The following is a 16,212-nucleotide window of genomic DNA, read 5'->3' as shown; positions in this document are numbered from 1 at the left end:
CGAGCACCATCGTCAGCAATGCCGCTGCTCGACGCACGATTGTCACCTCCACCCACGCTAGTTGCCTCATGCGCGGTCGACGCGGCAGCAGCATTTGTGTCGAAACCAGTAAACATGTCTTTGGGCGGGTCAGGAAGAACTGTGTCAAGACCACCTGATCGAAGCGATGATAGCGGCTCGGAAGTTACGGCTATGGATACCGTGGAACTAGGAATGGGCATGACGCAGCTCACAGCGGGAGCGAATGAAGCTGAAACTTGTGGACCCACAGACATGCTGACATTACTACCAGTACATGACGCCGCCACAGTCGAAACAACAGTGGCTGTCACAACCCCGGATGATATTCCCACAAAGGTACCTACACCACAAGCCCAGATGGACGCTATCAGCAGGGACACCAATATGTCATAAGGTTACTTAAAATGAAATACCTGGTGAAATCGCACACGCGGCTTGCACCGCCTGAAACGCGCTCAGCGTAGGTGCCACAAAAATTTTCCTCTTTTTTGAAACACGGCCAGGACTGGTCAGGTCGGAGGCTAAGGAAACTTCACGACTCGCGGTGGGCGTCTCTTCCATCGCGGGCACACTGACAGAAGTTGCTGCATGCTTTTTCCCAGACAGTTTCAGCCGGATAGGTTTTTTCTCTGACGATGCTGTAACAGCGGCCGCCATACCCGACAAGGGAGCGATATACTCCAAGGGATCCGCTGGCATAGTCGGTAGAAGAAACTGCTCCAGATGCACTTTCAACACATCCGGTTCCCCTTCATCAAGCCTCCGGTCGTTGGGTTTCAATGCAAGATGACGTGGTGGATCGATAAAGTCAAACATCCCCCACTCCCCTGCGCAAAATACGTGATTAAAAATAATAATAAATACCTGAGTTAAAAACATGTTAACCAGGTGTGGTGATATCAGCATACCTCCATCTTCCCGTTGGAATGAGGGATAACGCTTTATATCCGGCCATAACAGGCTCATGCCGGCCATCACTAGGGCCCCTTCTGGAATGATAGTGCACTCAAAGGGACGGCCACACAATTTCACATACAACGCGTTCGACGCGTACAAATCTGCAGGGGGAGCATCATCTTTCACTTTATCCTTCGGTCCTTTATCTTGCCAATGCATTTCCCCGGGAATAGCACTGGCATCCAGGTAGAAGAACTTTTTCTTCCAATCCTTGTCTCTAGAACTAGTAGGGATCTCCCTCAGACACGATACATCTGTATCCCGCCGATCAAAAGTAAAAAAAGGGGATTTCCACACAAGTACGAAGAAAGCCCTAAAGACAACCAGTTCTGGGATGTGACCAAGAGCTACGCAGGCATACTCGAATTGTCGAAGTTTCACAAGGCCAAGAGGATGTACTTGAGAAATGTGGATACGGTAGAAATCAAGCACCAATTTCAAAAATTTGGTGATGGGTAATCGGAAGTTGCAAAACTTGAAAAAATCACTAAACAAAGTGATTTTACCTGCTTTCAGGGGAAAGGCGGTGTCGGTTTTTGATGGCAACACAGGATTCCATTCAGCCCTAATGCCATAATCATGGACCAAATTGTTGAAAGACATCACGCCCCATTTGCAAAGTAGTACGTCCGTGGAGGCGGCAGCGGCGGAAGAAAATTCGGTCGTTTTCGAAGCCATGGAATAGAGAGGATGATGACGGAGTAATTTGGGGGAGATTTCTTGAACCTCCGTTTAAGGCATCGTCCTTTATAAGCTACAAAAACTTTTCAAATTCAAAAATGTGTACGAATCGACGCACGTGTCAACCACGGGAAAAGACAGCTGTCATTGACAAGATGACCCAACTGTCACATCCAATATTTTCGCCGTCATTTCCAAAGGTCGTCACACAAATCATTACGAGTTCACCTTTTTTCTTTTTCTTTTTCTTTTTCTCTTAGTCCGACCTAATGGACTCCCTCCATGAGCTCGGACTGGGGGGACATGACGAGGTGTGACCCGCGTCGCTCACCCGACCCGGTTACAACCTTTTATATTAACATAAATACCAAGAATTATTCTAGAACCTTCCATATCTATAAGGAAGGTGCATAACTAAATCTCCCACTTTTCGGGAAGATCGTGTAAATCTCCACTTTATCGGAGCGCATCCTAAAATAAGGGAAACCCTAATGGAGAACCTATAAATATAGACAAATACGTAAGGTATGATCATCTAATTCCCATACACTTTTCCCTTCACATACTTCTCCCAAAAACGAATACTTATTCTCACGCCGGAGGGTGGTTACAGGAATAACCCCATTCCTGTAACGAGTCCTAACGGTGTTTCTGTTTTGCAGCCACACGTTCGAGTCATTGATCGTTGAAGCTTTCGGAGTTGTTAAGGTCAGTGTTTCTTCAATAACTAACTTGTTTTATATAAGATGTAACTGCCATGTGTATAATTGTTTCAACTACATGTTTTTATTCTTTTCTTTTATTCGTTAGGTGATTTATTTGGAAGATGTATATGTTTGATATGGAAAATAACTCATTTACACCAACTTGGGATAACGGGGCAGAATCACCAATACTACTTGAGAATGTTGTTGGCCAAAGATCAACTAAGTACAAGATAAAATTAAAATATGGAGGTTACTTTCGGTTAGCTAAGACTCTTATAAAAAAAACCGCTATTGTTTTGGCTTTCAAAAATGTCTTTACAATGACACTTGCATATATGACTATGATAATTTGATTGAAGAGGTTGCCACTCATTATTCTTCGGATACGGAGCTATCCTTTTCACTTTATTATATTGACAAATATGCTACTAAGCAAAAAATTGTTAAAGTTTTTCTCATGATAACTTTAAATTGATGCTTAGTATGTACGAAGTTGAGAAAGAATTAACCGTTGATGTGACAATGAATAATAATATCGAGACAAGCTTGGTGCAAGAAAGGTAAAGAACAAGCTTACAATGATTTGTATGGGAATTGAGAAGACTCATTCATAAAGATGAATGATTTTAAAGAGGAACTATTAAGGCGAAACTCGGGAAGCGTTGTCGAAGTTGACCTTGAGACTAAAGGTAACAAGAAACTATTTTTACATTTTTTTTATTTCACTACTAGCATGTTGGAAGGGGTTTCTTCTTGGTTGTCGTCCATATATTTCTCTAGATGCATGCCATCTAAAAGGGAAGTTTAATGGGGTATTATTCGTTGCTAATAGTGTTGATGGTAACAATTCTATTTTTTCGGTGGCTTATGGTGTACTTGAATCTGAAAACAAGAACTCATGGATATGGTTTCTTGAGTAACTTAAGAAAGCAATCGGTACGCCTAATGGACTAGTTATATTATCAGATATGCAAAAGGGTCTAGACATTGCAATTACACAAGTTTACCCTAATGTTAAGCATAGAGAGTGCATTAGGCACTTATTTAGTAATTTCACGAAGCGTTTTAGTGGTGATTTATTCACAAGAAATTTATGGGGAGCTGCAAAGACCTATAGTGTAAACGAGCATGATCGCCTATTAAACGAAATTGCTGGAGCAAATAAAGATGCACTTACTTATCTTAATGAGAATCACAATAAGATATGGAGTCGTTGTAGGTTTGGGGAGACATCAAAGTGTAACTATGTTACAAATAATATTTCGGAGTCATTTAATGCGTGGATAGGTTGAGGTGTGTTATAAACCGGTTCTTGAATTACTTGATTCCATTAGAGAGAAGATTATGATACGATTTGACAAAAAAAAGAGGCTTGTAAAAAAATGGAAGGGTACCTTAGTACCTAAAACTAAGACTTACCTCGACAAAATCTCTAAGGTTCGTATAATGTTCTATTTTTTACATATATTTCAATTATATTTTAGGTGAACGATTTTTTTAATATTTTGAATGTTGTATGTAGAAATTGGGTCCATATAAAATTTGTAGAAGTAGTGAAAATCGAGCCGGGGTAATATACGAGGACAAGCGTTGGTAGGTTTCACTTGATGAGAGAAAATGTACTTGTTGGGTTTGGCAGGTAAAAGGTGTTCCATGTGTAGATGCAACAGCTTTTATTATTTTCACAAAGGATGTTAACTAGGACATGTATGTTGATTCATTTTATACTATTGAGAAGTTTAAATTTGCTTATGGTATAAAAGTTTCTCCAATGCCTACAAAGGATCAATGGGTGCATATAGATAACGAGGAGCAGATATAACCACCTGCAATCAAACGTCCACCTGGGAGACCAAGAAGGAATAGAATTAGACCAGGTGACGAGCCTAAAAACGACAAAAATGTCCACGATGTGGTGAGTATGAACACCGTGAAAAGACATGAGGAAACTCTGCACCTGAAAATCCTACTCAACATCAAGCCTCAACAAGTAAAAAGGAACGAGGAAAAAAGTACAAAAAATACGTGAAAGTAATTAGTCAAAGATTTAGCAGTTGATTTCGAATTTTTGGTATCATATCTTTTATGAACGAAATTTATATTTTTTGAACGGAATTTATGTTTTTTGAACAGAATTTATGTTTTTTTTTTAACGTAAATTATTATGAATGGAATTTATGTTTTTATTATGAGTGTATTGTTTGACAAGCATAACACAAGAATTGGGGTGATAGTACATAAATTGCATAAATATGTAATTGATTTTGCATATTAGAATGGGGAAATATGTAAACGAACGGAATTCATGTTTTATTACGAGTATTATGGTTTTGTGTGTATTGTTTGACAAACGTAACAAGTAGAAGAATTGGGGTGATAATACATAAATTGGGTAAATATGTCATTGATTTTACATATTAGAATGAGGAAATATGTAAATATTCATTTACTAGTTCATTAAGGGTAAAATGGTCACAAATAAGAGTCATTTTAATGGAAGGGGGAAATATGTAATATATATGAGTTAGAGAGGGGAATATGTAATTGATTTTATGGTTTGGCTAAATACGTAGTAAGGCAACTTAGGAGGGAGAAATATGTAAAAATCTCTATTTTTTTTTCACAAAATAACATGTATACCCAATACCCAATGAGTATTAAATCAGGTACATAAATAGATATTATAATTAGGTATGAAACTGAAATTACCCATACCCATACCCATCCCTTTTTCATCCCAACATACCCTCTAAGATACCATGCCTAGAATTAACATTTAAATGATCAAGATTTGAATTGTTGTATTTCATAGTTTTCTATAATGATCAAGATTTGAATTGTTGTATTTCATAGTTTTGTGTAATGATCGTGATTTGAATTGTTGTATTTCATAGTTTTTTTTATTATCTCTAATTGAGTTACCATCAGAAGGGTAGGGTTAGTTTACAAAGGGTATTTTTCATATGTGTGAAATCTATATAGGCGTTGTGTTTCAGAATTTAGGCATAGTATTTTATACTTTTTAGGATTGCATAATATAGAAATATATCAAACGCAACAATTTAAAACACAATATATGTATTCTATGCGTTAAATTTAAAACACACTAGTTAAACAATTTCTCTACACGGTGTTTTATATTTTTTGCATATGATACATTTCATTTTGTTTTAAATTGTTACCTTTGGTGTTTTTCTATAATATATCATGCCAAAATAATCTAAAACATCATGTCTAAAATTTAAAACACGATACCAAATAGACTTCTTACACTTTGTATAAAAAATGTCTTTTGTAGAGAACTCTTTTTCGTGAGAAAACTTTATCAAACGATTAATATTATGTTGAATATTTGTTGGGGTTTAGTTTTTAGAGTGTACTGATTAGTGTTTAATTTTTAGAGGTTCGCGTTTAACTACAGTCTTTAGTTTTTAGGCATTAATATTTAGAATTTAGCTTCTAAGGTTTAATTTTTATGTGTTAGGGTTTATTTCTTATGATTTAGAAATTAGAATTTATTAATAACTAAATAGAGTTTTCTTAAGTTTTATCATAGAGAGAAGTTTTCTTGTAAAAATCCTTAATACTATCACAAAACTTTAAAAACTAGTTAATAATTTTTTTTCTTAAACTATATATGTGTTTTTAGTCCATTCGTACTGGTAAGTTATATGGCGCCACCACCTCCCATAACGCCCTATGGCGCCGGCGAACACCGCCACGTGGGGCGTTTTAGCCCGGAAAAAAGTCTGGCTCGCGAAAATTATAACGGCGCCATACCCCTCCATCATTTGTCTTTCTCTCTCACACGTATATACATACATACATATGTATAATTGAAGTGGTATAACCCAACTACACACTCAAGTTATATAACCTCCATAAACCTCCTTTCTTACATAATTACCACATGTCGTATAACCCTACATCTATAGGGGTTATGAGACTTGAGCACAAACATCGCCTTAATTATGTTTTTTTTTTGGAAAGGTAACTATCATTAACACAAACACCAACCCAAGCCGGGCCGGCAAAAAACAGCAACAACTATTACATATTTACAAAGACAACCACTCCCTCCACTCCAAACCTTTATGTTTCGATCTATAAGAAAACCATAAAAAACCCAAGGCCTTAATCTCACTCAAAAGATTATCTATTCTAATAGGCGTATTTGAAAATTTAGCATTGTTCCTAGCTCGCCACAAACTCCAACACCCGATCAAAATAATTCCTTGAACCGTGTCCTTTTTCTTCTCCGAAACGTCAAGGTCTTTAAAAATAGAAAGGAGGTCTTTGAGATAAAAGGCGAAAATGTTTGGTATCTTACACGATACACTAACGCCGTTCCAAACATTCGCGGCAATAATGCACGTATTGAACACATGGTCAACCGTTTCTTCTTCCGAATTACACATCGGGCATAAGGAGGTTGTGATACCAATATTTCTCTTTATCAAGGCTTCGGCGGTAGGGACTTTATCCATCTCCATCCTCCATACGTGTATGTTAACCTTAGCAGGGACCCATTTACACCAACTTAAAATGAAAGAATTTTCTTGAACCTTTATCCATCGCCTTAATTATGTGGTTTACAATTATTCTAGTTAGCGTTCGTTGACTATCTAGGGGGTCGCTAATTCGCTCGCATTCACTAGTTGTCATAACACTAACAAATATTTTTTAACGTCAAAAAGTATCAAACTAATATCTTGTTTGTAATTTTGAATATCTAGGGGGGTCACTAATTTGCCGACGGAATTTGACAACAAATACTAAAGATTAGTTTATTAGATTAAATTTTGTGGACGGCATTAAATTTTGTCGACAACAATATTTGACAAAAATACTGAAGATTAGTTTATTAAATTAAGTTTAAATTAAATTAATTTTTTTTAATAAATTAGCATTTTTTTATTTTTAAGTTTAAATTAAATTAAATTTAACAAGAAAATTGTGAAACGTAATAAATTTCTCCAAAATTTCATTTTGCAAATTTAGGTTTTCCTTTAATCATCACACGATAACTTTAGTAGTTGTTTTACTTAAAGTTTAATCACATGAATCATGTGACATGATACACACTATGGCACACATTAATGAAAAGGATGGAATTATTTTAGGGTCCTTCCATTCCTATGATACCCCCAAACTCAAACGACCATTCAACGAAAAACTCAAAACACTTGTTTAAGGGTAGATAGGCTATAACGTGAGCCCTCACCTTTAAACGAGCGTTCGACGAACCCTCAACTATTTAAAAGTAGGGGCTAGGGCACAAGCATGGTCGGCCCTGAAGGTGGGCGGGGAGGATCAACGGCCAGGGTCCGATATTTCGAAGAGCACGTTATTTTTTTAAAAAAAACTCCGATATGCATATGTAAAACTAAATAAATTAATAGCGCATACTCATACAAAACCGACATAGGCTCACTTACAAAACTAATTTTATGGTTTAGATTAGTTATTAGCCCATTGATATTAAGTTTAGACCCTTAGTGAGCCCAATACCCAATTTCGTTAAGGTCTAAGGACACTTTTTTTAAGTTCAAACAGGGTACATGAATTCTCAGGATCGACCCTAGCACCCAACCTTAAACAGCCATTTGAAAACGGTATTTAATTTGATTGTCACAGGATTGCATGGCACTTAATTTGTCCACAGTCGCCTTACTTTTTTATTGTATTGCTACATTAAAAAAAAAACTGATCCAACCGACCAAACGGGCCTGATCGAGTAGGTGGTATGTAATGGCTGACAATTTATTTCGATTTCAGTTGTCGGTAATGCAATTAAAACGCATGTGCAAGGGTTGTATTCATTGTTAGGATGAGTTAACTATCATTTTCGTTCCCATAACTTGTTCATTTTTGTCATTTTAGACCAATTTTAAAAAATGTATCGCTTTCCTTCCTGGTATACTGGAAACGTGCCACTTCAGTCCAAAAATTAAAACCTAGCTAAGTCAGACAGGTTAAATAAAAAAAAGGTATTATTGTCAATTCATTTATCTTTTATTTACACCTTATTTTATGAAGGGGAATTGGCATGTAATAATCCCACCTAGACCTTATTGGCCATTAATAATCCTACCTCAGAATATTCCCTCCACCAGTCCCACCTTTCACCCATTTTTCCTACAATGGTCCTCTGTTAAAAAAACTTAACGGAGTTAAGCTTTCTTCCAAACTACAAACAGATATTTTAGGGCTTTTAATCAGAATGATGATACGAGTCCATTGATGTAAAACTTACTTCGAAATGGTGCTCCAAGTGACTTGATTTTGGTTAATTGGAAATTTAAACACCCGAATTGAAGCGCCGTTTTCATCGTTTGGAGCACCGTTTCGAAACAAGTTTTACATCAATGGACTCGGATCCTCGTTCTAATCAAAAGCCCTAAAAAATATGTTTGTAATATGGAAAAAAGCTTAACTCCGTTAAGTTTTTTTAACAGGGGACCATTGTAGGAAAAATAGGTGAAAGGTGGGACTGGTGGGGGGAATATTCTGAGGTAGGATTATTAATGGCCAATAAGGTCTAGGTGGGATTATTACAGGTCAATTTCCCTTTTATGAATTGACAATAATATCATTCATTTTACATGTCTAACTTAACTGGGTTTTAAAGTTTGGACTGAAGTGACACGTTTCCAGTATGTTACAGAGGAAACTGGTGCATTTTTTAAAGTTTGCCTGAAATAGTAAAAATAAACAAACGAGAAGGACAAAAATGGCAGTCAACTCAAAGGGGATATATGCCACATTAACCCAAAGTATTTTATAAAAAGACACGAGAGTGTGAAATTGAAAGGGTTCCATGAGTTCGATTCAAAAGGGTTTTCTTATCACCTTTGTCAACATCGAGTTTAACCACCAACGCCTACTTAGATCACAAGGGATTGAAGCCCTACATGGCCTCCCTTCCTTTCGGTTCGAGACCATCCTCGATGGCCTTCCACCTCCCGAAAACACAAACGCCCCACAAGATATCCCGTCTCTAGCCAAATCTGTTGAGGAAACTTGTTGGGGCCCATTTAGAAGTCTCGTGACCAGAGTGAATGCCTCTTATGCACCAGTGACTTGCATCGTGTCAGACTTGCTTATGGGCTTCACCCTAGCTGCGGCCGAAGAACTCGGTATCCCGGTGATTCTTCTCTGGACCAATGGTACTGGTTCTTTAATATGTTACAATCAATATACAAATCTTTTGGAAAAGAGTTGATGCCTCTTAAAGCTAACTAGATTTGTTGATGTCGCGCGTTGCCACGAAACAGAGCAAATGAAAAGGTAAAATAAATGTTATTTGAAAAAGAAACATGTTTTTTAGAAAGCCTAACCGTCAGAATCGGTTCAGTTTATTATCGTATTGTTTTATGATACCAAATAAATACTCTATTTTGAATACATGTTTATTTTTAACAAAACTTATACATGAATGTAAAGAGAAAAAATTTAACGAATATAAGTCATTAAAAAAATATCAGAAAATATGATATAAAAAAGAAAAATAATAATTATTAAAAACAGAAAATGAATGATAGAGGAAATATGGTCTAAGAAAAAAAATAAAAATATGTAAAAAAAGTCAAATGAATTACAATATTAAAATAATAAACAATTTAAAAAGCTATATATATGATTATAAAAATAAAATTACTATTCATGGTTGTTCGTCAACAATATATACTAAATAAATAAATTTGTTGACATCGCGCGTTGCAGCGAAACAGAGTAATGAAAATGTAAAACAAACATTATTTGAAAATGAGGTATGTTGTTTAGAAAGCCAAACCGTTAGAATCGATTTAATTTATAATCATGCCGTTTTACAACACCAAATACATAGCCTATTTTGAATACAATTTCATTTCAACAAAACTTGGAATGTTAGAGAGTAAAAATATTAAACACAACCACGTACTTAAGTTTGTAGAAAAAAAATTAACGAACTTAAGTTATTAGAGAAATTTCAAATTATGTGATAAAGGAAACATGATTTCAAAAATAAAAAAGAATTATTAAAACAAAAAATAATTGATAAAAATATGGTTTTAAAAACGTAACAAAAACTAATACAAATATGTTAAAACTTAAAAGTAAACATAATAATAAACTATTATAATATTAAATAGTAAAATATTAAAAAGCTATATATTATTATAAAAATAAAGTTACTATTCATGATCCTTCGATAACAATATATACTAGTGGTTTTCCCCCGCGCTATGCGGCGGGAACTCAATTAGTATCGGTTCAGTTCATTCTAGTACCGAGATTCACTACAGCAGCAGAAAGAGAAATCTAAAAAAATAAAGTCGTGATATGCTGAAAATGTTTTATATCAATTGAAAACCATAAAAAAATATTGGTTCTGATACTACCGTTGTTAGTGCCGATGTTGTTCTAGTGAAATCGGTTCGGTTAGTGACATATCAAATACTTGTATAGTTTATGATACAAAAAATATATGTTTTTTTTAATGTTCTTATGGGCACTTTACGATAAAAATAAATTAATTACTATTCATTTTCAGTTATAAAAAACAAATCAAATTAAAATAAATCAAAATAAATATAATATAATATAATATTATAAATTTGGTTCGGTTAGTGACATATCAAATACTCGTATAGTTTATGATACAAAAAATATGGGTTTTTTAATAGTCTTCTGGGCACTTTACAATAAAAATAAATAAATTACTACTCTTTTTCAGTTAAAAAAACAAATCAATTTAAAATAAATCAAAATAAATATAATATTATTAAAACTTTAATTTACTATTCATCTAGAGTTCGTATTAATTTCCTCTTATTTTTTGTTTACATGTATATCAATTTATACTTCCAACAATTTAAATATTTTAACATATCAATATATTCTTATAAGTCACATGATGGGAATTCAGTACAAAACTAACATAATTTAAATTTTTACATATCCGTATATCTTAGAACACACGTGATGGGAATTCAGTACAAAACTAACTTTAAGTGAAAACTGCATAAATATTTTACTTTTGTGATAAGATGGGATTATTTACAGGCCTTTATTTTTTTTTATTTCTCTATATCAGTATGTTGTCTATACAGTTAAAATAGGTCTTGAAATTTACTTTCAATCCTTTTTCTCACAATAAATTTGGGAGTAAACTGTCATTTTGGTCCCTGTGGTTTGGGCATTTTTGCCATTTTAGTCCAAATCTCAAACTTTTTATATCTGGGTCCCTATGGTTTCATCTTTATTGCCATTTTAGTCCAAAATTCAAAAAACCCCCTTTTTTGACTGTTCCAAAAAGTTTGAGATTTGAACTAAAATGGCAATAAAAGTGAAACCACAGGGACCAAAATGGTAGTTTACTCTTAATTTTGGACTAAAATGGCAATAAAAGTGAAACCACAGGGACCCAGATTTAAAAAGTTTGAGATTTGGACTAAAATGGCAAAAGTGCCCAAACCACAGGGACCAAAATGGCAGTTTACTCTAAATTTGGAGTAAATTGTGATTTATTCCCTGAGATTTGACTCAAATTGCTACTTTAGTACAAATAGTTTTTTCCTTCCTCTAGTTTCTAACTTTTCAAATTTTTTGTCATTTTGATTAAAATGTTTAACTTCGTCTAAAAACCTGGTTATAACCAGGGGTATTTTTGGCATTAACAATTATCTTTTGTGTATTTTGTCATTTTCATCCAAAACTTCTTTTACATTTTTTTTCTTTAGGTAAATTTATTTGTATATATAATTATTGTTATTATATTTTTTTATTATATATATCAGTTTAATAATAATAATAATAATAATAATAATAATAATAATCTCTTCAACGTACTTGAGCAAAAAAACTAAAGGGTAAATTACACTTTTTGTCCTTTATGTTTGTATCGGATTGCAACGGATAGCGCTTAACTTCAATAATTAGGGTCACAATCATTTATTTGGAAAACTCGTTACATCTTTCGTCCTTTAGCACTAACAAATTAAACGTGAAATTGTATCACGTGATTCCATATGAGGGCATTTATGTCCATTTACCCCTATTCCACCTTATAAACCCCTCTTTCACCCTCTTTCCCAAATTGGGGTTCTAAACTTCAACCTACTATCCAAGTCCCACCACCACCACAATCAAATCCGTCCACCAAGCCAACCACCTGTCACCATAACCACCGGCCCCTACCATAACTGCCGCCACTGCAGTCCCTACACCACCGCTACCACCGCCACCGTCGTCACTGCAATCCCTAATCACGAATACCGAATTCATCAAATAAAAAACTAATTATACCTCTCCAGTATTGTAAAAAAAAAAACCAATAATATAAGTCTCGTCCATCCAATACTGCAAATCACCAATCCAAAGCGACCGAATCTAGAGGGATCTAAGGGAGGGGGACTTAGTTTCTAGAGAGAGAGATATGAGATTATGATTATTGTATATATTTTATAAGTTTTTAATTTTGTTTTTGCTTTATTTATAAAATATTTTAATTATATTGGTAAAAAGACCAAAGTGCCCTTATATAAATAAACTTAACTGAAATTTTTTACTTTGTTAGTGCTAAAGGACGAAAGATGTAACTGGTTTTCCAAATAAAGGATTGTGACTATGATTATTGAAGTTTAAGGCTATTCGTTGCAATCCGGTACAAACATAAAGGACGAAAAGTGTAATTTACCCAAAACTAAATATAAGTTTCTCTGATATATGCAAAATTAATCGGTTATATATTCAAATTCAAATTTGTATTTATATTGGCAGCCTTGTACATAAAAAATGAGAATGAGATAATGAGATGGAAATCCGGCAGTGGCTTTTGGCCACCACCTACAGCGGCGGAAACCACCTGCAGCGGCGGTGACGTAGGTTTTCTTTTCAGCAGCAACAACTGTGGTGCTCAGTCACAGTCTCATAGTGGCGGCGGTGACCCTCTCGATTTACTGGCAAAGCCCTAGTGACCCCTGATCTTGTTGTCAGTTGCGTGTGATAGCACCAATCAGATCTATTGGTGGTTACTCGTTTCCGACAAACCACCAGAACTGCAGCCCAATAGAACAATCTATGTGCAGATCCCACACCTAATCGACTAAAACAAACGGCATACCCCACCCCTGACTAGTTGCCGCACCTTTCTCTCTCCCTCGACATATAGATCTAGGTCCTCCAGGTCTGAACTATTGAGATCCATGTGGTTGATGGTGGTTGTGGTTTAGAAAGAGAGAAGCAGAGGTGTTATAGGTTGTGTGATGGGAGATGGTTGTGGTGGTGGGTGGTGGCGGACTGGTGGTGTTGATGATGGTGGTGCACTGGAGGCATTTTGGTGGTTGTGTGTGGGAAATGTAGATAGAGAGAGAGAGAGAGAGAGAGAGAGAGAGAGAGAGAGAGAGATGGGAAGAATGAAATGGTTGTTTACACAGTGAGTTATTGGACTAAAATGGTAATGTATAAACCTTTCTTTGTTAATGCCAAAAATATCTCTGCTATAACCAGGTTTTTAGACAAAGTTAGACATTATGATCAAAATGGCAAAGAATGAGAAAAGTCAAGGACCTAGAGGAGAAAACAAGTTATTAGGACTGAAATAACAATTTCGGTCAAACCTTAAGGACTAAAATGAAAATTTACTCGTAAATTTGTATGTAAAACTGAAATTGAAAATAAAAGCAGACAACACTTACACAGCAAAATTTGAAATTTATTCCACATGTGCTCATTTATTTTGTGGTTGTCAATGCATGTGAAGACCCCCGGCTCAAAATATTTTACGCCCAAAACGAATTATAAAATTGGGGTTCTTTTTTTAAAAAATAATAAAAAACTTGCTTCAGATCACATGATGAAATTTGATAACGTTTTGAAAGATGAAAAGATTGAATTGCATTCACTACTTTCTTTGTTACAAATGTGCTTAATATATACACTAAATCAAAAACTGAAACTAACAAACTAAACAAACTAACTAACTGAATTAAGCATGTGCACATGAGATAAATAACATCCTCCCTCAAGTTGGATGATCACTAATCCCCAACTTGCGTAATAACTCTTTATGTTGTGGAAAAGCAAAGCTCTTTGTAAAAATATCAGCCAATTGATTCGCAGTGCGTGTATGCGATAGAGATATTAACCCTTCTTGAAGTTTTTCACGAACGAAGTGACAATCCAATTCTATATGTTTCGTGCGTTCGTGAAAAATAGGATTTTTAGCTATGTGAATAGCAGATTGACTATCACATTTAAGAGGAACTGGTGTAAAATTTGAAACATGGAACTCAGCTAATAATTGTGTCAACCAGGCGAGCTCAGCAGTTACTCTACACATGGAGCGATATTCTGCCTCTGCAGAACTCAAGGCCACAGTAGGCTGTTTCTTAGACTTCCAAGAGATTGGACTACCACCAAGGGATACAAAATAACCACTGACTGATCTTCGTGTGTTCGGACAAGAAGCCCAATCCGAATCATAATAGGCTTGTAAATAAAAAACCGAAGAATTATTGAAGAAAAGTCCTTGAGAAATAGTGCCTTTAACATATGCAAGAGTATGTAAAGCGGCTTGCCAATGAGGAATACGAGGAGTCTGCATAAACTGACTTAAAAATTGCACGGCAAAAGCCAAGTCAGGACGAGTATGAGTGAGGTAATTCAGTTTCCCAACTAATTGTCGATATAATAAAGGATCCCGAAGAAGAACACCATCATTTACTTTGAGTTGTAAATGAGGAGGAAGAGGACAATTAGTTGAAATAAGATCTTCAACAAGAAAATCTTTCAGCAAGTCAGAAGCATACTTTCTCTGTGTCATAATTGTGCCATGAGAGTGATGTAAAACCTCAATTCCAAGAAAATAATTAAGGAAACCAAGGTCCTTAATCTGAAAAGTAGTATGCAAAAATGCTTTAAGACTGTCAATCTCATAAATATTATCGCCGGTTACTAAGATATCATCAACATATATTGCTATATGAACTGTAGAAGAACCCATAGATTTAGAAAATAACGAGTAGTCATTCTGAGAACGAACATAACCTTTAGTTTTTAGAACCGATGACAACTTGCCATGCCATTGTCGAGAAGCCTGCTTCAGCCCGTATAACGATTTTTTAAGTTGCAAAACTTGATTTGATGGGAGTTCCATACCAGGTGGTGGTGACATATAAATCTCTTCATCCAAATCACCGTGCAAAAATGTATTGTTTACGTCGAGTTGAAACATAGGCCATTTCATTTTTGTGGCAATAGCAATCAAACTTCTTATGGTGGTCATCTTGACAACTGGGGAAATGTCTCGTTATAATCGATAGCCGGTTGTTGTGTATCACCTCGTACTACCAAACGAGCTTTACACCTTTTAATAGTCCCATTAGCATTATATTTAATATTATAAACCCACTTGCATTTAATTGGTTTTTCTCCTGATGGCAAATCAACTATTACCCATGTGTTATTATTCTGTAAGGCTGTGAATTCCTTTTGCATAGCCTCATGCCAAGCTTGATGTTTGACAGCTTGTTTATAAGAAGATGGTTCTTCTAGCATGTCAAGAGAATGAATGATATTCTGGCTAGGCAAAGTTAGACTGCCAACATGAACTTGTGTAGAAGCACAACAACTATGAACAAGAGTATGAGGACATTGAGGACTAGATTCAGAAGAAGTAAAAGCATGATTGCAAACAAAATCATTCAAATAAGAAGGATGAACACTTTGTCTCGAAGACCTCCTAAGAATAGGTTCAGCAGGAGCAGATGTGGAATTTTCAGAATTATGAGAAGAAGGGGTAGAATTAGAATTGATAGGATCATCAAAGAAAGTATCAAAATTATCAATTGGAGGAAAAATG

The 16,212-nt window shown here is 35.3% G+C and overlaps 1 protein-coding gene across 1 annotated transcript; it reads right to left on the bottom strand.

Annotated features, from left to right (window-relative positions):
* Window positions 1-14,373: 14,373 nt before the first annotated feature.
* Window positions 14,374-15,636, bottom strand: LOC110944151 (uncharacterized mitochondrial protein AtMg00810-like). The gene has a single exon (XM_022185864.1). It carries the CDS (start codon window positions 15,634-15,636, stop codon window positions 14,374-14,376), a length of 1,263 nt encoding a protein of 420 aa, XP_022041556.1.
* Window positions 15,637-16,212: the final 576 nt, after the last annotated feature.

Source organism: Helianthus annuus, chromosome 5 (assembly GCF_002127325.2).
Source record: "Helianthus annuus cultivar XRQ/B chromosome 5, HanXRQr2.0-SUNRISE, whole genome shotgun sequence".
Taxonomy (NCBI): domain Eukaryota; kingdom Viridiplantae; phylum Streptophyta; class Magnoliopsida; order Asterales; family Asteraceae; genus Helianthus; species Helianthus annuus.
Note: the sequence above shows the minus strand (reverse complement) of the source record. Positions and strands in the feature narration are given on the sequence as shown.